This window comes from Corvus moneduloides, chromosome 3 (assembly GCF_009650955.1).
Source record: "Corvus moneduloides isolate bCorMon1 chromosome 3, bCorMon1.pri, whole genome shotgun sequence".
Classification (NCBI taxonomy): Eukaryota; Metazoa; Chordata; class Aves; order Passeriformes; family Corvidae; genus Corvus; species Corvus moneduloides.
This window is the reverse complement of record NC_045478.1, coordinates 105,241,051-105,265,259: the sequence shown is the minus strand read 5'-3', so window position 1 is coordinate 105,265,259 and position 24,209 is coordinate 105,241,051. Positions and strand designations below refer to the sequence as shown.

At 38.1% G+C, this 24,209-nt stretch overlaps 1 protein-coding gene across 37 annotated transcripts in view; it reads right to left on the bottom strand.

The window, feature by feature from the left end:
- Nucleotides 1-24,209, bottom strand: part of NRXN1 (neurexin 1) — a 674,266-nt gene that overhangs the window by 200,844 nt on the left and 449,213 nt on the right. For 36 of the 37 annotated variants that reach the window (XM_032103140.1, XM_032103136.1, XM_032103158.1 and 33 more), the window contains one exon: nucleotides 9,625-9,806. In XM_032103140.1, coding sequence (XP_031959031.1) covers nucleotides 9,625-9,806 — 182 coding nt within the window. Of the gene's footprint in view, nucleotides 1-9,624; nucleotides 9,807-13,452; nucleotides 13,455-24,209 lie in introns of all 37 variants that reach the window. The other variant, XM_032103174.1, reaches the window with a different exon arrangement.

Here is a 24,209-nt window from a genome sequence, read left to right as displayed (position 1 = left end):
TAAGTGAGAGGAAGATGAAGATATATGTGGCAGCCAGGGTTTCAGAAAACACAAATAGATTCCCTGCTCTGGCTCGGTTTCCTGCATGACCCTGGTGCAATGAGCTACTGCCAAAGACTACAAAAGTTAAGTAAGTTAATTGGATGAAGGTAGGAGCCAAGCCCTGTGTGTTCAGTTCCACCCTCCCCTACACACATCCAGTGATTTTGCTCCAGTTCCTCCTCACTGATACAGTGGTGTAAGGAAATAGGGAGAAAGGCTCAAGACCATGAAACAGTCTAGAAGGAAAAAAGCAAACTAGCATTAAATATGAAGTTTTCAATTTGGTGATGACACTGAGGCTTCACAGAGCAAAACCTGAATTAAGTAAGTGGTCCAATTAACTAATTGTGAGTTACAATTAAGGTAGTATCTCACAAAACCAGAATAGTATTAAGATGAGCTTTCCTTATTAGCACAAAGTGATTAACTATATTAACAATATTTACTTAAACAAATGACTGAAGGAAAGCAGCAGGCTCTGTAATATTGCTTCTGCACCTCATCTTCCAGCAGTAGTTTTCTGGCTTGATGTAGATCCTGCTTATACTTACTCGTATTTCTACAATATTTTCAAACAAATCAATACTGGAAGCGGGGGGCTGAGAATTACTTGGACTTAGGATCAGAATCTCTTCAGGCCACCAGCAGCACTTTTGCCCTTGTTTTGTTCTGCATCAATAGGCTAATCACTCTCACTGGTATTAAAAATAATATTGTTCATACTGCATGTCCACTGAAAAACGGCTACACTGGTACTTTGTGCTGCAGTGCACACTTCATCCTTATCCTCACTCAGAGCCCATACATTTAAAAGACAGGGAGGTAATGGGCCAGATCTTGGATTCTGGCTTTTATTCGTAGGAAACAAACCTTGATCTGTCCTGTGCAAACCTGGCTCTTCTTCAGTGGGTCAACAGCAGTCTGAGAGTCACTGCCCCTTATTAAAGCTGCCATTAGGAGCTAAAAGCATAGTCTAGGATATGCTGAAAGTGATGCCATCGCTCCAGTCTGTCCTTTTATATCTTTTTTCTTTTTTTTTTTTCCCCAAACCACACATTCTCAGCCCAAGGGGCCTAAAACCTGTCTCCAGCCTGCACTGTCATGGCTTCTGACACACTGGGTATACATGCCTTCCACTTGGTGTTGAGCCAGGCATGCCCAGCAGGGAGGAGGGAGCGCAAATCTTCTTGTGCTTCTCTAAAATTAGACAAGAACCAAGCAGGAATAAGCTAGGAAATATTATTAGGGCTGACTCTGTTATATGACTTGGTATAACAAACTGCACAGGCCTATTATATATATAACAATATATTAATAATATAAGCATATAATATAGATAATATTTATGTCTAAATATAATAAGCAGAATATTATCCCCATGAGATAAGTGGACAAAAGTAGCCTGCTCTTGGATTTCACTCTGAGTCATCCAGAGATCCCATTCTCCAAATAATGACAATGAATTCCTGTATTTCAGTCCTCCTCCATTTGGAAGATCAGCCAGGTTAGAGTGAATACCTCAATGGCTCTGCTGCTGCAAATAGTCAAGTATACTTTTAATCTCAATAAAGTTGCTAAAATGCCTGCTAAATTTTTCATCGGCACTTTTTATACATGGCAATGTTCTGGGAGAGTTGCTGCCAAGTTATTAAAATATCTGTAACCTTCATATGCCGGGATGCTGGTTAGTAGCCAGGGCCAGGAATTTTGAATTACAAGTATGTGATTAGATCATGATGGATCTAAAACATCAATGAGAAGATCTAATGTTAACTAGGGAAGGTGGGAGGCAAGATGGTCTACTTATTTATCTGTACATCATTAACTAATTCTTGTGTCTTCCTTTCTGAAGCCAGAAGTTTGTTATTTATATGTGAAAAGCCTTGACACAAAGTGATATAACTCCTAATTCTGGCCACATGCTTATTTGCTCTGCTGTTGCTGCTTTTGTTTTTTAATTAAGCAGAACTTATCAATGGTTCTCATCAAGAAGTTCTTCCACGTGAGTACACCGTACAGTCACCACCTGAGGTGACTCCCCTGTTCCTTCCTATGCCTCATTTCATGGGAAAGAAAAGGAATGTAATCCCTGAGACCCCTGGAGGTTTGCCACCTGTTTTCACTGGGGTTCACTGGGACCGCTGAATTTGCGCAACACACGAATTTGTGCTTGAGGACATGGCAAAAGAACAAGACAGGGCACAAGGGAAAGGGGAGAGAAAGAAAGAATCCTTGAAAATATGACTGGATGTAATCCATAGAGTACTGCAGAGCTTTAAAAGTGACAATGTAAAAAATTAGAGGAGCTTTATGAAGAGGTCATGAGCCTCTTCAAGTCTGTGCTAATTAAATATGCTTGGTCTTGTGCTTGCCTTTCCAAAATGGTCCACTTGAGTTCTCAAAAATGCAGAGTTTTTGTTATTAATATAACATGACCCAGGCCAAACCCTCTCTATTCCTAATCTTGGCGCTTTTTTTAAGCTCAACAAGAAAATTAAGTTCCATGTTTACTTTCTCTCCTTGTGCCAGATCTAAGGTTCTATTTGTGCACAGTTTGCAACAGCAAAGTCATAAGAAGACTTGCCATCAAATTCAGTACCAAAGTTTTGGATCTTAAGCACTTCTCACAACAGATGGATTCAATTTACAGTGTAATCTTGAGATATGTGGGATCAGAAGGGAATTTAGAATCCATGACCTGGTCTGTACGATAATTTCATAAACGCCACGGCCACATGCAATTCTTTCAATTGTTTTCAGATGATTCTGATATATATGGGCCCACCAGAAGTGTTTTAAAGATCTACTCACCCTCAGCCAGGCTTCACACCTTTGCTAGAAGGAAGCACTTGAGGAGGTTCATCATTGTTGAGGGCTGGAGCACTGTGCCACTGACACGATGTTTTAGCTGGGAGCTTGGGTCCTACTGGCTGTGCAATTTTCTCTGGTCAAGGGGCTAGCAGGTGGTGACCCCATTACACAGCATGCTTTTTTGGGAAGGAAGCTTGTATTCTCCCAAAAGCACAAAAGGAGCAGGATGCATAAAGGAGTTATTTGCTGGATAGAGAGAAGTGAGAATTTCTATTTTATCCCAAGACAGAGGAAGAAAATGAAAGGAGCTGCCTCCCTCAAGCACATTTCTAGGCTGAGGAACCAGGCAATCAGCTGGGAGATCAGAGCTACCACACTGGTACACTGGACCCTCCACAAAACATCAGGATTTGTCCTTGCAGTGCTCCATGATGGCAGTCACAGTCAAACTGCTCAATTACATCAACTTTACAAATTCCATTCATATTTTTCATACAGTTAGGTATCAGTCTGTTCTGTGCCAGAATTAGCACATTTCCATAACCTTCCCTCAGCAATTTGGCCTGTTTATGGCAAGAACAGGCCACTGTTGCTCAATGCATGATAACAGATTGTGCAGAGTATTCAAGATGAAGCATTAATAAATAGCTTATATAACAAAAACCCTTTTCAGAACTTTTTTAATCTTTGTCTCTACTGATATAAAAGGATAACTGCATGGTTTCAAGGCATGAGTTGACCATCTCAGTGATTTATTTTCTTTCTGACAAAGTTAGATCTTTAACCTGATCACTGAGGTAAATGATTGCTGCATTTAGCAAAAATTCCCTAGATTAATTCATTGCTCCCATTCTAATTAACTTAATGTTTGTGTGCATTGAATTGCATTCTCACCTGCCTGTCTAGTCCCATAAATGAGTCTTTTTTGATTGCACTGCTTTTTTTTATTCAAGCCCATAAGCAAGTCCGGAAATCCTTCTTCCACAGTAATTTTTTTCAGTTTAAAGTTTAACATATAGTCTGGTTGCTGAGCTTTCTGTTCCGCAAAGAAACCAATCACTGTCCATAATAGTTAAACTTCCTATAGCATTTTTCATTCACATATATAAATGAAAACTAAATCACAAATAAATATCCCATCTATAAGCATAATAAGGAAATACCAAATACTAACAGAATTCTGGATTGGATAACATCAGCCTTATGAAATTTTCTTGTGCTTCAAGGTAGCAGAATATTAAAAATCACAACTGTGATAAACATAATGGTCCGAAGTCTTTCCAGGGCTCCAGAGTGATCCTTGATGCCCCCTTAGCTGATACGATGATGACCTGGTTTTCAGAGGTGCTGACTATTTTCAGCTTCCATTGACTTTAGCCACTGTTGTGCATGTTCAGCACTTTTAAAATATCAGATTTCTGAATACTAGGTCTGCCCTTTTTTTCTTAAATCCCTTCCTGGATGTGAATAATTCAATTTTAAATTCATTACTGTTTCATGAATATACAAGCCTTCCCAAATCTTTGCTTTCCACAGGTACGTATATAATAATAAGGAAATCCAGATTTGAATGATGATTATTTGAAGAAACAACATTCTAGAAATATTATTTTTTAAATTAATAATAAAATATTAAACTCTTCCTGGGAAAATTAATTAGCTCCAATACAAACCACTAAAATCAAAGGTATTTTTATCATCAATCTCACTGAAAGTACATCCAGCTCTCTAGGAATTGATCCAAATACAAGCAAGTCAATAAAAATCAATTGACTTTCCATTAGACATTAATCCCAAGAAGTATTCAACAGAGAATAACAAATGCATTTGTCTTTAGACATTGCAATTCTTTCTCTGGTACACTCAAACACAGAACTCTGATCCTCACTTGAGTTTTTCTCCTTCTGTTCACTTGAGGGAAGGTCATTACACTTGCATAAGTTAAAATTATCCATATTTTATGGATATGTACAATAAAGTCTAACAGAGTCAGCTCTTAAAAGCCTGGTGTAGCAGAATACTGCATATGTATAACTAAGAGACAGAGGGAGAGGAGTAGGAAAAACTACTCATTTTAAGTTTGCTGAAAGTCAAAAAAAAATCGAATAAAAAAATGTCATTTCCCCCATATATATTTTAATATATATAGTATGTAAATATTTGGGACAAAGAGCACAAACTGAGTTTATTCCTGATCCAAAACTCTATTTTCTGAGACATATAATCTTTCCGCTCCCATGGCTGTTCACCTCAGTCATTAATTGTAACTCTGAAGGCTTCACAAACACATCTTGAAAATCTAAGGACGATATTGATTAATCCATCATGCCAGTAATGCTACATCTTCACAGTATTTCAGGTTAATTGTGTTGTGCCTTGCATATATTGACACCATCTGTTTTAACCATATCATACTTTTTCAGGTAATGTGTTAGCACACCTTTTGAAGTAGTTTTCCATATTTTATCAACACAGTAATAATCTTATTGGTTGACACTTCCCCTAAATTATTATTTCCTAGTGACATGAAATAGAATGAAACAAAAAATATCTACTACAATCTACCCTGAGCTTTATATCTTTTTATTTTGGTATGTTTTCTATATCCCAGGTATAGACATACTGTCAACTGTTCTCTCACTGGAATCACAGGGCATTTCCCCCCACTTTCCCCCAGAAGAGGGTTAGGACAACATTCAAAACATTGCCACATCTGCCTTATTCCTTATTTTAGATCTTTGAATGTTTCCTATTGGAATGATCACCACCACTTCACCTAAACCAGCAGATCCACACCTGTAAATGAGCTTAATTAGTACATCCTCACCCTGCTTGAGTTAAGAGACGTGGCCAGTTCAGCTTAAACAGCTTGTGTGCTCTAGGCTGGGTGTCTTCTCTGGAATGCCAAAGCTCTATACTTTGAAATTCTCTGCTTGCCTTATCCTCCATACAAACTTCTTGTTCTCAACTTCAAAATCATCCATCATCATAAAAACAGCTGCTTTGTGCTCTGCAAATACTTTGATTTTCAAACAAATGACACAGACAAAGACGACACAGAAACTGCTGATTCTTTCCATCAGGCATACAAAATGTCGCATTTTGTTATGAGATCTTTAATTTTAACAATGAAAGATGAAAACATGGCATAATTTATAAATTTTTTATAATGGTTGAAGTCTGTTGATGGAAATATATCCTTCTTCTCAAGCACAGCAAATACCCCTTGTGCCACAGAGGAGAATACCAGTTTTCTATGCTACCAGCATTACCTGAAAGAGCAATATAACAGGACTTCTTAGCCCTTTGAGGTGGTATCTTTGTCTAACTTTGCTTTGTTCCTCACCTTAGGAAAGCTAGAAATTCGAGGTAGCCACAGCACAGCGACTGTGGAAGACAATGACATTCGTATATTTGTACACTTCTGTTTCTAATGACTTGGGATAACAGGGTGGGAAGAGGAGTGGAGGTAGGAACACGAATCTCTGACAGAATTACCTAAGGGCACTAGAAGTCAGACAAAAAGCTAAGTACAGGAACGCATATGGTGATTTATTGAACATTGCATGAAAAGCTGCTGCCTTTTTCTACGTGACATGGAGATGGATGTGGACCATGTCATGAGAAGCAGAAAGAAAGGAAGCTTGCCGTAATTATCAGAGCTGCCTGTCCTTCATCTATCCATCAACAGGAGAGGAAGTGGCAGTAGGCTTTTAGATATGATATCTATTTCCTCTTGAACTAGATCTCCCAGCAGAGACAGCACAGGAGACAACTACCATAAGAGAAGTCAAGTGGTTGAAATGAAAGCTAATTACTGCATCTCTGGATGACTAAAACATTTTAAAATCCCTTTCTTGAAGTACTGTGATGCATATGTATCATACATATAAACAGTCCTTTATATTTGCATTGCTACAGTACAGGTGGAGTTTTATAATAATTTGTCTTGGAATTTAAAATATTTGCACTGGAACTGTTAAACATCTGGTAGCAATGGAGACTACACAATTTTTAAAATGTTTCTCATAACAATGCTTATTTGGAGAGGTTTAATGATTACTTTAAATAAATATATTCCCAACCTAACACCAAAGCTGTGATTCAGATGATCAAGCAGCAATTTTTAAAATCAGAATTTGTTATGAGCTTGATTCCATTATTAGGTTTACATTGTCTTTAAGTAAACAGAATAATAAAGAGGGCAAGCACACACTGAAGTACCATAATCTAACTTGTAATTTCCTCTTCCATTTCCAGAATGAAGAAGGTTAAGAGCAAGCTACCTCAAAGCTCCCAAGCACCCTCCCCAACATGCTAGTGAGGGCTATAATCTAAGTTTTTTTAAAGCAATAGCTCCAAACTTTTTTTACCACCACACACAGGTGAGTTATCCATGCACAGAGCATCTCAAGGTACACAGGCACTTATTGCTCATGCACATTCATGGCACAAACAGGTGAGTGGGTACATGCAAAAGAACATGCAGAATCAGACACTTCTCTCCTTCCAGTTTTATCTCCTTCCACCACCCATAGCATGTTTCTGGTTGTTTAGTAGATAAGACACTCCTAGTGGCATCTCAACATTGATGAAAGAAGGAAGTTTTCAATGACAAACCCCTCCTACTGTTTTTATTACAGCAGGTTTAACACAGTAGCTGCCAATATGAAAACACTTAGATCCAATTAAATATTTTTCAAATATAATGCAGACATAGACCTCCCTGTTTCTATGTTCTCTTCATTTTTGTAACTGTCATATCTCACAATATCTTTCTGAGCTAAAATAGATCTCAGGTGAAATTCTCAGAAGGATCTGCAGTTCAACTGACTTTAATGAGATATATAGTCTTTGGTGTCACAAGTGCTTTTGAAAATACTGCCTTTCAACTTCCCTTTGAATACCATCCTTATTTGAATTAGACTCTGGGAAATTATATCCCAGTAGTTTTCCAAGCTTTATCTATCACTGACAACCCTTATAAAAGTCCTTGCCAAATGTCTTAGGATTTCAGGTCAATCCCTCAGTGTCTCCACTCTAGAGACAGACAACACTGAAGCTTCTCTCGGAAGGTCAAACCTCATACCAGTGAAATTTCACACAGTTACCATTTTGCTCTGAAGCAGAGCAGGCTTAAGGGAGGTTCCCAAAGTCTCTTGCAAAGGCATCAGGGGGAGACCAGTATCACCTCACAGAGCAGGATGATAAAGCGCTTTTTGCTGCTTCACAGAAATTTCAATAGAACCAGTAAGGTATCATTTATCATTTTCCCCATCCCTATTAAGCTGGTAGTGTTTCTGACCATTGAAAACTCTCAATTATTCTTTTATTTTATCATCTGTTGCTACAGCATGGGTATAAGAAAGTTATTTGAGAAAAAGTAAAAGATTGAAAACCACAAACATTTATGAGCAGGCAGTAATTTTTGATCTCAAACTCATCATTAATGAGTATAATGTTTTAAAATAGAAAAATCATGGCTAGATGGAAGAGCAAACAAATATTATAGTTTGGATAGACTTCAGGTATAGTAAAATACCAAGGAAAACATTCCTTTGTATGCTAATGAACAAGAAAAATCTAAGAAGAAAGTAACTCTGCCAACCACGGAGTGTGCATTTGGTCTGAGATTGCAAATAAAGAGGAAAATGATAACAAGGCACCTGGTGTTTGGACAGCAAATATTTAAATTCTGTCTAGCAACACAATACTTGCCTTGAAATATGTAGGCTCTCAGTTTTTCTGGCACCTGGGAGAAGTTGCTTTGTTCACATTTTTAAACTAAGATTGCACAATACCAGCCAACTATTTTGTCCGTGTGATTCAATGTAAGACAAGGATACAGAAAACCTCTGAATTTTATTTAAGGTTTTCTTTCTGTGTTTATTTGCTCAAGCCAGTAAATAAATTTTTAAAAATCACCTTTGTCCACAATGCAAGAGTGCCTTTGCAGAAAAAAGGAGTCTGGGAAGATTGAATACCATATTTCCCTCTAATTTTGAAAATGATCACTGCTGAATGTTTTCTGAGGGTAAAAGTGTAATTGGTTATAGATCAATAAGCAATTTCATTCAAAAGGAACTCAACTCTTCCTGAAAGTAGAGACATTCTGAAACAAAAATCAAACTAACGCATTAACAAAGTTCAGACTAATCTAAACAACAAAATTTTATACTGCCCTAGTTATGCTTTTCTCAATTGATCATTTATTTATGACGCCATAAAACTCCATATGCTTTCAATTTTGATTGCTAGTTCCTTGCTTTAAGGCAGCTGAAATTACTTTTTTAGACTTCCTAGCCTGACAGTCTTCCTTTCTGCTTAAGATTTACCATCACAAAAGAGTGATGAAATCAGAGGACAAGTTCTAATACTAACAATAAGCACAGTCAGCTGTGATACACTGCAATTCCCCCATCAGATTCCAGATTAAATCCCCCAGGGTAAACATACTTTCCTCTGACACTGCTAAATTCTGTTCCATGTAATTACACTGCAATAAACTGCTCTATCTGTGCAGGTATCCCACTATGATTTTTAATTGAAAAGCCATGAAAAGTAGCACTGCAGCAAATAAAAGGCATTTTGAGTATGTCTGAGACCCTGTACAGCATCATATGCTATAAACCAGTATCATTTAGTTCACTATTGACCCCAAAAGGTTCATTAACTGCTATAATTACATTCATATAAAATAAATTTAAACCCCACAAATGTAAGAACAACCAAGACAAGAAGAAATCTCCCGCCTTTGGTGCTGATACTTACGATATGCAGCTCTAAATAATCTCCAAGGCCAGTAGAACTGTCCACTCGCACCAGCACAGCCTCTTTTTGCACAGTGCTAAACCCTATTGCCAGTCTGTCGGCTCGAGTGCTCGGCCGGTCGTTAGGAGGCCACGTGTAAGTGATTTGTCCACCACCTTTGCTAAAGATATACGTTGTCCCCGCTGGAAAAAAAAAAAAAAAAAAAAAAAAAAAAAAAGAAATAAATATAATCAGCCCACTTGCACCGGTACCAACCCACGTGGAAATCACATGCCCTACAAAAATCAGGTTCTCACATAGTAAATGGATTCATAATCTGTATTTCAATGTGAAGAGGTCTTTATCTCTAAAAATTATGCAGCAAGTGAAATATTAGTGGGTTTTATATTGTGCAATCAGCACAGAATATAACTTAATTGCAAATGAAACGACTTGAAATACCATAGCTCTGATTCAGAAATGCACATCTATTTGGAAGAGTTCTTAAGCTTATGCTTGATGAACATATTTCTGTGATGTGTAGAACAGGGACGAGTTAAACCAAATGCCTTCCTCAACTGGGCCTATGTGGAGAAATCAAGTAATTCCCGTTGCCTCATGGCTGACAAAAAAAATGCAGCTACTTATTTACACAATGAAAATGATACATGATGGTGGCCAGCAGAGCAAGATGTTAACAAATACATACAGATAAGACTTTTACAGATCTGAGGTTTATCATCCTGTGACAGATGGGGATAACAAATGAACACATACTTGTCATGTCAGGACAAAGAGATTAGTCTACCATCTGAGTAAGCAATGGCTTATTTGCATAATGCTCAATGTACATCTTTTAAAAGTGGAAATCTTTAGACATTATATCTAGGGTGCACTTACAAAATCTGTAATCTGTTTGAAACAAGTGTTGTAATCCAAAACCACTTAGCACTCAGGTGCTTAACTTCATCACCAGCATATTTCCTCAGAACTAAAATAGCAGCATATCCGGACATTTTCCATTTTAAACTTGTATCTTAACAAGAGCAACAGCACAGAGCAGGCAAATTGTGCATGCACTTGATCTTTCATTGGAAAAGTCACTACAAGCTGTCCACTCCTTTCCCATGAGGATAGGTCAAAGCTTAGGGAGATAGGTTAATGCATTGTAAACACAGATGTCTAGTTTTATTATCCGTCCTAAGCTGTCTCAAAGCGTGGTTACTCTCAATTTTACTGCATTTCATCTATGTTTATTACATTTTATCTATTTTATTAAATAGAACAAGTGGGAATATTTTTAAACTAAAGGAGAAAAGACTTAGCTTCTATACCAGGAAGAAATTCTTTACTCAGAGGGTAGCGAGGCACTGGAACAGGTTGTCAAGAGAAGTTGCGGAGACCCCATCCCTGGAAAGCCAGGTTGGATGGGGCTTTGAGCAACCTGATCTAGTGGGTGACATCCCTGTCCATAGCAAGGAGGTGGAAGGGAGTGGAACTAGCTAATCTTTAATGTCCCTTCCAACCCAAACCGTTCTGTGATTCTATGAAAAGTAATTCAGTTTATTTCATCCAATGTTCTCACTCTCTGCTTCACGTGTCCACCTAAGGAGAGAGTGCATAACAACATAATTGCAATTTTCTTACTTTCTTTCAAGGTTGACCAAAAATGCTGTGAGCATATAAAGTGATCTAAAATCCCTTGAATCCGCAGACTTTTAAAGCCAAAGCCAAGAAGGACTGTACAGTTACACAACTTGTTCAACTCCCAGGTGTCTCAAAATCTTGCTGTACTAGTGAGCAAGACTGCTTTGTGTCAGATGTAAAACAAAAAGGACACCCAGTCTTTTTGAAAAGCTCCCCTATATTTATTTCTAGCATCACTTTTCCTTTACAGAAATACATGCCTACAACCCTATCTATTAATTAGGGTTTTTTTCCAGTGCCATCAATCTGTAATAATTTATGCACTGTGCATAGCACTAAAACCACTGTAAATCTCATTTTATATTAATACACTTGTGGGATAGTTTCACTGTGCTTCAAATAGATTTGCTGGCTTTTCTCTTGATGCCAAAATACCAACCTGCACGTGTTTCAGGAAAGTTTGTCAACTTCTTCAACAAAGACAAACACAATAGCAGGGCTGTTATTTAAGGTTTCATTTACACTCTAAGTAAAACCAGGTTTTATCTTTATTATAAAGAGTTTCGCATGAGTAGCGAAGATTGGGGCTGTGCCAGGATTGGTAACAGACATGGGCAAAGGTGTCTGGTTTAGGAACGTGTGAGACAAAACCCTCCTCTCCTGCTCTCCCACCCTGGCTTTCCTCCTGTGCAGTGATCTAAAATGCATGATAATCTGCTGTGTGTCATTAATCTTCAGTTGTAATACATCCCAAAACAGAGATACATTAGACAGGTAATATCACTGCTGATGGCCCCCAAGTTCTCCTCTTTGCTGCTACTGTTGGCTTCAAAGCTTCAACTGATGAGTTGGGACCTTCATGGAGTTTATGTCACTGTGGCGTCTGGAGTGAAAGGATTGGGTCGGTGTTGATGAAAAACTGAGGGCTTGACCCAAAGCTCATTAAAAACAGTGACAGCCTTTCTGTTGACTTCATAAAACATTGTGTCAGGTCACAAATGAGGTTCTTATAAGTAACAAAAATGAGAAGGCTAAGAAAAAACAACTCCTTACACCTCAGTGTCACAAATGAAACCCGCTAGAATAGTACCTAAGATTTAAGTGGCAGTGCATAATTCTCCTTTTCTTGGTTGTAACAGATGTGTTTACCCAATTTAGAAGACAAAGGAAAAGCCTGCCAAGCACGGTGGAGTCATACTGAATACAATGACCCAGAAGTAAGTCTTCAGATCTGAACAATGAGAGGCTTTGCTGTTCTTATTCAGAGTGAATCTTTGCTGCATTTTTTTGTTAAATACCGCCCTTCAAATCAACCAGTGAAGAGCAATTCATTCCATACTGCTGCCGCATTGAAGCCAAGGTCAATGTCAGTGGAGCTGGATAAATCTAGATGTAAATCTTTAACTACACAGAATAAACATAAAAGTTTAAAAAAGTATCTTTTATCCATGAGAACATGTGGCTTATGGGTTTTATGACAAAACTTTCCCTCCTTTACAACTGCCCATTTTGTAGCTCTTCTAACTAACTGTGTGTCTGGTAAAAGACTAATTAATCCATGCTGATGAATACAGATCTGCCTCTGTCTGAGCTGTACAGGGAGTCACGTTCTTCAAATTTCCTGTATTAATTATGAAAAAAATGGGTCGGAAGCCATTTGAGAATAGATCCTCTGGTGTTTATATTTCAAGAAAGACAAATATAATAATGTAAAATTTATTACTTGGGGATTGATCTCAGCTTATAGCTCAACCTCCCATTAACTATTAAAAGCTAGAAACTGAGCAGTTGTTGGAAGCAACCTTCCTTACTACCTGTTTTGGATATGTTAAGAAACAACAGAGGAAGCCTAATTCACTTGCTTCATAAAGGCTTTTACGCTCTCTGACAAACCTTATAATGTCTCTTCCTCTCTTTCAGAACATTGTCACAAAACTCCAGTCATCTTCCTCCTCTCTCTTAGCTTGTGGCACTGTGTTGTTTGGGGTTTATCATCTCCAGAGAATTGAAAGCAGCGGAATTATAATGTCAAGAATAGCAATGCCATCAGCACAGTACTTGTAAGCAGGCAACTTTGTAACATGCCAGTTATATCTCTCAGCCACAGAATTCACTGCTTAATTCTTTATGCTTCCATGCATCTGCACAATGTTTAGGAAAAATGTCCACACAGCTCTTTGAAATTCTTACCCATGAAAGCACGGCTCCCATTGTAACAAAACGCCAGTGGTCAAGATACAGTAATGTTTTTTAATGGCCTGGGCCTCTGAAGTCCTATTTGTTTGCAAAATTCATCTTTATGAAATAGTGCATTCATTTCGGCACAGCCTGGCAGCAACTCAAGGACATCTGCTTACCTCTACAGTATTAAGCAGATAAATATTTTGTTTATTACCCATTTACTGTATTTATTATTGTTTATGACTGCAAAGCTTTTCAATATTTATTGCTCTGAAGTCACATTTGATGTAGCTTAATAGTTTGCTCAAATCAACAACAAATCAACAGCTTTCTGCCTTCCTCATGTTCATTCCAATTTTGAGTTTAAGGTATATTGCACTGAAGGGTAATGTACATAATTCCATTTTTCCAGTATAATGTAAGTAGCATAATGTTTATTTTCAACATCCACATCAGGTTTCAGGTGCTGATGAAGTAAATGCAATGGTTTGATTAAACTCTGAACCCTATTAAACTGTGATTCCATCACATTCTGTGACTGAAAAACTGAAGACTGAAGCCTGTAAACTTCTGTAATGAAAACTATTAGCTGCACTTTCATTAATAGAAAAGCAATTTTTAACTATTATAAAAAATATGAAGGGTAAGGATTGCTAGTAACAAGAAATTACCCAATAATGTAATTTTCTTCTTTCTGTACCTTATCAGTACTTCATTCTGCGCTACAATGTGAATTCTCTTATTCCCATTGGTAAGTAGATTACTTGCACTGATAAACCTGCTGAATCCAGTGAGACTGTTTGTGCAGGCTACTATTAATTACCAAGAATGAAGAATTTACAATATGAAAACATATATATACACACACACGATTGTCCAAACGTCTATATGAAGGCATTAATTACATTTACTATGTTCAGAGGAGCATATAAATCTCCATTAAGACTCATTTTTACATATTCATCTACGCATTTTCAGTCCACACAAGCTGAAGTTCAGAAAAGTACACAAAATTTCTGTACATATATTTGTACAGATTTTCTAAGGTAAGTAAAGAAAGGAATGCTTCAAGCCAAAACCATGATGTGCTGGGGGAGAGAAGGAGAGGAGGGGGTTTCAAAATTATCCATTTGGTGGATTAAAATACAACCTTTCTGTATCGTTTCTTCCTAGACTTTGATGTGCTATTAATTATTTACACAGAAGGGAGAAAATATGCCACATGGTTGAGGTGAGGAGGGTATGGCCATTAGGGTTAACCATGGGAAGGAGATGGAATGAGCTGCTGGAAGAAGTATTTCAAACTAAGGACTAGATTCAACTGAACGTTTCCTGAAGGCATTCTCATACACTCTCTCCCACAAGTCTGGGCAGGAGCCTGAATATGGATTGTAACTTCTCTCCTGAAAGAGCAACATCAGGCTATTTAATAGCAGGGGAGGTGTATTGCATGGGGAAAGAGAAAATGTTCAAATGGATTATTGCCTGTAGCCCTCCAAAGAGCTTGAGCCACAAGGGTAGGAATGAATGTCGTATTTTCTGGCCAGATTCTCTTAGATTTGTGGATAACAGGAGCGTATTTATGATGTGCCTAAGCTTGGCAAACCTTGATAAAGGTTCAAAGGTTTCCTGGAAATTGGTTGCTACTCCAAACAATTTCTAGTTAGGTCCTTGAACCCATCTAACTGCATGTCCAAACTAAGACTGTTACAAACAGTCTTAACATTTGTCACCTGTAAGGTCACAAACTGCACAGCATAATTCCTCCGTAATTCCATTATTTCGTTCATTGATCTTCCCTTCTTCCAGAATAACTGGAAGAAAACTCACTGACCAAAGCACCATAGACAAAGATTGTTGCTGGGTTTTGTTATTAATATTGTCATTAATGATATCATCATCTCTCTTCAGGTAAAGATGCTGAGGAAAATAAAGCAAATAGAAAACGTGTCTGCCTCCTATCAGCCTTTTATGGCACTCCCATTTCACTGTGCTACAGCTCAGCTCTAAAATTCAATGTTTCTGTAAGAGAGGCTGAAGCCACATCTTTCCAACACCTCCATCAGCTGGAGCAATTCATTTAAAAGAGCCAACAAAGCAGTATCTACTACTCATTCAAACACAATTTTACATTGCATTATAGAACTCTTTCCAACACACTAAGGTGACCCTGATTTGCTTTATCAGGCCCTAAAAGACTTTTCATCACATTGCATCCAATTTTTCAGAGACATCTATAAACCAGTGCTGTATGTGGTTTATTATATTCAGCTATCCCCTAAGAGCTGTCTCCAGGTAAAGGTCTAAGTGATAATAGAACCAACACAATCTCAAGTCACACTGAGCATCCCAGCCTTTGCAGTGGCATTTGTTGAAGATTCAGGATACTAACACAGAAGCAAAGTTTTTTCCCCTCAGACCAAAGAAAACCCGCTAAGAAAACCACTCCTTTCTCTACTTCTTCCTTCTTACAGTCTATGGCTATTGTATTCAGGCAGTTGTTCATATTTTACCTTGCATGTAATAATGAAGTAGGTGAATAAATACTCCATTCCTGTTCTAAAAGTTTTTATAATTTAAATTCCCTAGTTTCTACCACGCTCTATTGATTTCAATAGGGTCACTAAACAACAAAACTAAAATTTGTGAGTAACAATGGTTCAACAAATACATATATCTATAAAGAACAACTCTGACACAGCATCAGTATTCCAAGTCAGCACCATTCTTAGCATCATAAATGACATAGTTAAAATAAAAGTTTCAAAGAATTTAAAGAATTTTCCAACTAGAGTGTTTTTAATATTTTAAATCAAGTAGCATCTTACACCTCGAATGACCCCATTGATTTAGATTAGATCACTTATCTGGAGTAAGGTGCTACTCAGTTTGAGTAGGGACACTGAACTAAGAGCCTCAAATTGTGCTTAAAATGAATATAATTTTGAGAAGGACCTCAGCTAAGCAAGAGCCAGCTGAAAGGACTCCTAAGAGAAGAGAAATTAAGAGTATCTGTGAATCTGACTTATTAACAAAACATGAGTTGATTAACTGAATGTCAATGGACTTGATAGTATTAAGGCACTGATTCTGTAAAATTATTTTTATTAGCTTTGAAACATCCACAGGAAAAAAGTTCTGTGGTTTGTTGATCTCATAAATATGCTCACTTATACAAAAAAATCACTATCTATTTTATGAAAGGATACAGTTTTTCTAACACAAATCTGACACAGAGTGATAAAATTATTGTTCTTCTCCAGATTCTCTCAGTTTAAAAATTTTATGGGCTGCCTATTACCTATCACTTTTCCAGTATGAATGCTGTTCAAAATGAATTTGAAACATTTCTGTATGAAATATAAGGCAAGTAATTCCCCATTAGGCCTTGGACCTTTATGCAATGTAGATGGTTAGAAAATGATCTATTTTGGAAATTAAAGCCTGCTTTAAATGTCATATTGCACTCAACATGAAACATTTTAATCCATTATAACTCTATTAAAGGTAACAAGGATACAAGATGTCTGATTCTTAAAGCTTGCCGAAAAGTCAGATGGAAATTAAAAGCCAAATGTCTATAAATAAGGGAAGGTTTTATTCCTCCTACAACCTTGTCAACATATAGTTAAAGATAAATTTCTTGAACGCTGATTACAGAAGTGGAAATTGCGTGGTTGAGAAACACATATGAGGAGGCAATGGATTAAAAAGTATTGCCTAACAGATAAAATGTAAAGGCATTGTCAAGGGAACTCCCCTGTCTGACCATCCAGGAGCCACTCTGGAGTCACTCTCACACCACCTGAGCTGGGACCGAGGCTGCTTCCCAGCTATACCCCCACACTCACACAGTCACACCAAGTCTCCTTCCCAGCGCCACCCTGGGCTTCCCATAGCAGAGTCCCAGACATCCAGAGCCTTAAAATAATTTAATCATGGAGTAATAACTAAGCAACAGAATAAGAAGATAAAATAATAGCTCAAGCTGGTGCCTTTGAGGAGGGACCGTGAGCAAAGAAACCCCTGGGCTTTTATAACCTCGCAGCCCTAGCGTGCCAAAGTCTGTGTGGTCAGCTCCTGCTGGCCCTCAGTGTCTGGTCCTGTGGCTGGGCCACAGGTCCCCGTGCCCTCTTGGGCTCAGGGTCGGGTTCCTGGCCCTCAGAGCCCAACCTGCAGCTGACACTGCAGCTGCAACCTGAGCTACCTGCACTAAAGGTACTCCTCAACACCACTGTCAGTTTGAAATCAGTAAACTCAAGCACTCTCGAAGACAATAGGACTGTTCCAGTCTCCACACTCCTGACACCAGGAAAGTTCAAGGCCTAAACTTCAATTTCATCACAGTTGCAATCAGTTCCATCAAAATAAATGAACTGCACGTGCACTGATTTGCTTCTTATGCCTTATTAGTTGTGCCAAATCCCAAATGAACGCAGTGAAGGGGCTGGTTAGCTGAAGTGATTTGTAACAGGATGCAGGAACTAGGACATTAACTCAAATACTATGCAGGTTGATAGAGACCAAATGTTGTCACCATCTGTTGGTGCCCTATGTGAAATCATTCAGTGGTTCCAGTCCAGGGACTTTACAAACTCAACAGATACCTGGCAAAAGTTAAAAATTCCCTAAGCCAAGAAACTTGAGTTGTTAGAGTTTCCAAGCTTGCTGACTCAGCTGGGAAGCCAGTAAGTTGAAGGCAGAAACCAGGACCTGAGCATCTCCCACATTAAGTAGTTCTGCACAGATGTCCTTATAGGCCAAAAACTGGTAAAACAAAATTAAATTTTCTCTGTATAGGAAAGGCAATGTTCTTTTCAGAGAAAGAATAATTATTTATAAGTCATTACTTCATGCAAAATATTAGTGCCTGAAGTTATGTTTTTATTCAAGCACCTACAGAAGTATTCTGATTCTCAGAAGTGTTATTGCATTTCTGGCAACCTTTAAAAATACCCCCCCCCCGTTCTTTAAATAGGGATCAAAACATTTGAAATAGCTGGCCTTAAGTCATTTAATAGTGTTAGAATGGACAGGAGCTCAGCTGCAAGTGCCTAGCATGCTTCTAGGCTAAAGTCTTTATTTCTTATTGACTTCCTTACTAATATAATATTCCAGCTATCCAGTCTTACATTAACTTAGTTATTTTTAAGTGACGTTTATATTATGTTCCTTGCTAAATTGTGCATCTCATAATTGAATCTTGAAAAATCCTTAGAGAGCTTTCAAAAGTAGCCAAAACTCGTCTTAGAAGAAAGGCATAGCATGCTGAAAGTGAAAGCACTGCAAGCCCGCCAAAGTCACTGAAAAATGATCCACGCCCAAGGATAAGATGTTGCTATTGCTTGCAGCAGAAGGATGGTACTGGCAACACTGCAACTTGCAGGGTTTGCTGAGAGGCAGCCTCTGCTGAGAATAGGTAATTGTATTATGGGCAGTGTGCACTGAAGTTTAATTTTGCTTGTTTGCAAATGCAGTGAAGAGTAAGAAGTTCTGTGCCATACATGCTCTCCTACTAATTACCCAACTACTAATACTTAGGAGACAAAGTATTCTTGTGGCAACATTTCTGAATGTTTTTGAGTAGACAGACATGGGCTATAGCTCAAGGAAAATAGAAAGAGCACAGTTTCTTAGAGATATTACATCCTGAAATGCAAAAATAGCAACCATTCTTCGTGTAACAAAAATGAAATAAAATGAAATGCAAGAGATGAAATCTTTGGAAAAACACCAGGCCTCCCTGAAGCACATGAATCCACCCCTGAAGCAGCTGTTCAGAGGCATCTCAGAAGGAGACCTGGCACAGAGAAAGACTGATGAGCAGGTTGCATACTGACTGCAGTGTTGTGGCACTGTACCATCTTCCTAATTCCAAGCATGAACAAAACTTCAGGATATTTAATTTGATATACAAATCAAGTTTTAAAGCCAAAGCAAGTCATCATCAGCATTATATGTACTCAGACCTCCAAAAAGTATTAGGTAAAAGAGGAACATGATATAAAAGTCACTGCTTGGTTGCCTCACGAAAATAAGAACCAGGAAGCAGATACAAATAATACTTTATTTGGAGAGTTGTCCTAATCATTGTCCCAAGGATTGACTTTGGGACATCAGTGTTTACTTACATTATCAAGACTGTGCACGAAACAAACAGTGTTTAATAGGTGTACACAGACACAGCTGTATTTGTACTTGACTCTTTAAGGTTATTAGACCATTATAATAAGAGTTAACAGGGGCCAGCCAGGTTGGGCCAATTCACTTCTTTCCCACTTCTTTCTGTTCTACTGCATAATAGATTTTCAATTGTGGCCTGGCACAGAAGCACTACATGCTTTGTCATTATGATAATTGCCATCATTCTTCTTTGCAAAGTCCTTATGCTGTTGTTTGTAAGCAACAATTCTCTGCCAGCTCCAGAGGATAAAGAGCTGCAGTGAAAAATATGCATGTTAATGCTTTTCACTGCGTTACACAGTTAAGTAATTAGAGAGTGTGGTTTAACCACTGGATTCAACAACAATGTTTGGAGAGAACATGACAAAAGAGTTTTGGGCTCTGAGCTATTCAATCATCTCCCCAGGGACTAACTCAAGTGTTGGCTCTGACACTCCATATGCCAGTGCTATCAGCTATAACTTAATTCACTTGTGTATGCAAGAAAGGTGAGCAGTTAATCACCCTCTGAAGACTAACCCAGCTTAATTAGAGCAGTGATTTTGTGTAGGCCACTCTCACTTCCTAAGGTCTGGCTGCAGAAAATTACGATTGCTTTTAACATTCTGAAGTGAAGATCAGCATTCAATAGTTTGGAAAGCCTTACTTTAGCACAGTACTTTACAGTAACATACACAAAGATGTAAAGAATACTTCACAACTGTAAGTAATACCAACGCATGTGGAAAATCATTCTGTGAAGAAATGCGCTCAGAGATAGCTTACTGAAAAATGGGTTTTCTTATAAGTATGCTCAAAAAAACCCAACCCAAAGTAAAACAGAACATTTCCCAAGAAAAGAAGGAAAAAACCAACGTTTTAAATACACTAAACACCGGTCCTGCAGAATGAACTGCAGCACACTACTTGGAAGTTTTGAGGACCCCTGCACTACAGTATTTTCTTACAGCATTTCTGTAACACAAAACATATTTCTAGGTATGTTTCTGCATCTCACACAAAGATTGATTCTATTGAAGACACACAAATATTAAGATAGGGATTGCATGCTATTTGACTTGAAATTTGTTAAGTTAAATTTTAAAAGTCATAGGAAGGTTCTCTGCCGATTCATGTAAGGAACATCAATCAGAAATTAAGAGTCATTATTTCAATGCAGAAGGTTTTGTTCGTATCCTGATTAGCTCTCAAAGGACACTACCTACTCACATGCTGGAGTCTCAGTAAGAAGGCTATTCAATGAGAGGCTGGCTTTGTGATGATACTGCCAGCATTTGTAATAACAATGCAACCTAAACACCAAAATTAAACAACGGAGTAGTATTTTTGGAATACCCTGCTGTTCTAAAGTGCATTGTGAATATTAACATATTCCAGTAAATTAGTTTGCACTCATTATCATAAGCAATTACTTACTGTTTAGATGCTGCTGATATTAAATTGGCAAGCAATTTGCAAGAACTAATACACAGCATAAAAAACTTTTCAAAATTCTAACAGTATGAAAAAACAAGTGTCTCTAGTAACACAGTCCCTTACATACAGATGTCTCTCTCTAAAAGTTCTGTGAATCTCTTCCTATCAGTTATCTTTTTTCAGCAGCAAGTGGATAACTAACTACCTGAGGCTCTGTGACAAACTCTTTATAAACTTTGTTTTGATTCTGTGGAGTAAATCATAATACCTCAGGCCAAATGCGACAGTAACATCTCATTCACACCGAAAAAAGAAAGTGTTTTCATGCTCATTTTTGAAAATAATAGTTTAGAAAGTATATCAATGTGAAGTTCAGTTCTTTGCTCTCAAAGCTATTACTTTCCTGATATCACACTGTCAGATGGTGAGGGTAAATCAACACTTTTGTCCTCAAGATACAGCCAGGAACAGAACAAGGCATGGAAAACCTGTCCTGCTTTTAGCAATAGTGACAACATAAGCCTATTTCTCTTCAGACCAAGAGAGCAGTAATCCCAAAGGAAATAACCTCAAAAATAAAACCCCAAGTTAGGAAACAACCAGGACTACTTTTCTGAAGGACACCTAGTGAATGTGACAGACATGCCTAGCCCAGTGTTCTGATTAGCCACAGAAAATGTGCAGATTAGGTAGCGTAACCCAAAGAGCTTTGTGGGAAACCTAAAATAAGGGGAACAATTTGCTTTGTTCCTTAGTTTGCATCTTGGCCCCAAGTTTCAAATCAGAAGCACTGAATGTCTTTTGGCTTACATGACACCACTGCTCAGGTTGCTCCACATGCAGAGATCATGCCAGAGCACAACCAAGGATGGGGACCGAATGGAAGGGTGGGGAATAGCTCTGCTATGGGGCACTTTGTGCCAAAGTCTAGTTGGCAAGGTGGTGATCAGCCAAAGGTTGAACTCAACGATCTTAGAGGTCTTATCCCCTCAGGGTTATCCCTTCCCCTGAGACAGCCTGCATAGTCAAGGAGCGAAGATCCAGCTGCCAACAGTGCTATCAGCCCTCAAGGACCTCAGAGCTGTCCCTATAGACACAGGATGGGCAGGTTGATCCTTATGCTCCTGGTGAGCTGAAAGACCTCAGTATAGCTAAGTGGAATTTCAGTCCCATGTTTCAGTAAAACACTCACTAATCCTGATCTGGTAGGATTAAGCACCTATTGAAACCACAGCCTCAGCTGAGGGTGTGAGACTGCAAACTACTTGTATGGGTATCGTGCCTATCTGTTTATGCAAAATTGCTTTTAATTCAACTGTGAACCTTAACAGGGACCTTGGGAATCCAGCATAACATAAACAAACCACAGTAGTTTAAGTAATTCCCAGAATACATTTCTGAAAGCATAACTTGTGATCTCAGATCTCAATCTTTCAAGCTATGTTTCAGTCTGGAACCAATAACTATAACCATCTTATCTTGCAAAATACACAAGACTGTAATAGAAACACTAATGCACCCTTAACTCAATGGTCCCTGTCTGCTGTGCTCAACTTTGTACTCTGCTGTTATAGATTATTGGGTCGAAAATATCTTTGCTAAAAATAGGCATAACTTTTGAAAATAATTTAGTCAGTTCTTAAATGTATTTTATCTTATTCAAAGCTGAAGCACTTTTAGCACTTTTCTTGTCACTACCTTTAAAAAAAAAAAAATTCTAAATGTTTATTTTTTTTAAATCAAATCTTCCAATTAATTCTGTGAAGCAAAACCACAGATTTTTGCAGCTAAATATGAAGTGTCCCTTGGTCCCTGAAACAAAATAATGAATTTCTCATCTGACTAGCAAACCCAGTGTTTTGTACTTATTGACCTTGAGTAGAAAAAAAACATTCAGCAACTGTTTGCAATGAGAGCAGGGCTTCAGTCACTTCATATTTCCCCTTTCATCAATCCTCCATTCCTTCCTCCTTCTTATCCTAATCTGCAAGAGTTCTGACAGATTCTTTGGTTTCTAACAATGTGGTAGCCATCATGAGCAGCTCTGAGAGCCATGGCCCAAATCTCCAAACAATTCTCCCTCTTCTGCTTGGGGAAAAAAATACCTTACATCTGACTTTCAATATCAGTGTCCTTAAGCTACTACCGCCTGGTAGGCTAAAAGAGAAGGAATGGAAGCATCAAATTTCATTTTGATAAATAAAAGATTATGCATAACAGCATACAAGGAAAAACAAATTTTTCACAAATCCCAAAAGAGCTATTTCTACATTTTCTGGAGAAATCCCAACTCATCTACATTCAGGATCTTGGCTGTACATTTAGACACAGGATTGTTAAACCGGAACTATAATGAAAAATGCAGGAGTATTTCCTTAAACAGCAATTTCTATTCATTCCAATTAAACCTCCTTAATGTTTGTAGACCCAAACATGGCTTTTTCATACCCGCGTTACACAAAATCTTAGCAGTGATGAAAAATGTCATGTTTCATGAACAGAATTCCTCCCTAAAGCCTCATCATCTAATAATATCAAAACCTAAGGAAATCTGAACTTTCACTAAGAAAGAGCAGATTGTTAGAATTAACAGCTGAAATAAGCATCTGTATATGTGACCTCAAAATACCCTAAAGCCACCTTAAAAATTAGGAGGAACTCTTAATTTGCAAATGCAAATAACAAGGCATTTTTATGTTCCATAGCAGCTTTTCAGCCTCTCTCAGACTTAAACTTACATGTAAGCAGTTCCCTGCACAGGTCAGGTGTGGGTTTAAGGGAAAGCCAAGGGTAGACACATACCACAAATAAAGGAAAGGTACAGAAAAGCTTTGGATTAGAATTACACTGTGTGCCTCCAACAGTAACAGCAACAGGATGAATCTGACACTTACAAGAGAGTCACAAGAGGGCACAACCACGGAAGAAAATGTGAAGTAGTTAAAGTTACCCTGTGAGCCTCGTTATGCTTGTGCAAACATGGAGCACATCTTAAAAAGATGTTGGACCTAAAGAACACATCTTGCTCTAATTGTTGTGCTGGTGGCTGGAGAAGTCTGCTGTTCTTAGCTCAACATGATAAACTTGACATAATCGTTAAGCACAGCCAAATCACATGCAAATCCCCTGAATGCATGTCAAACAAGCCTGGATCCCTCAAATCCCAGACTATGCTATCC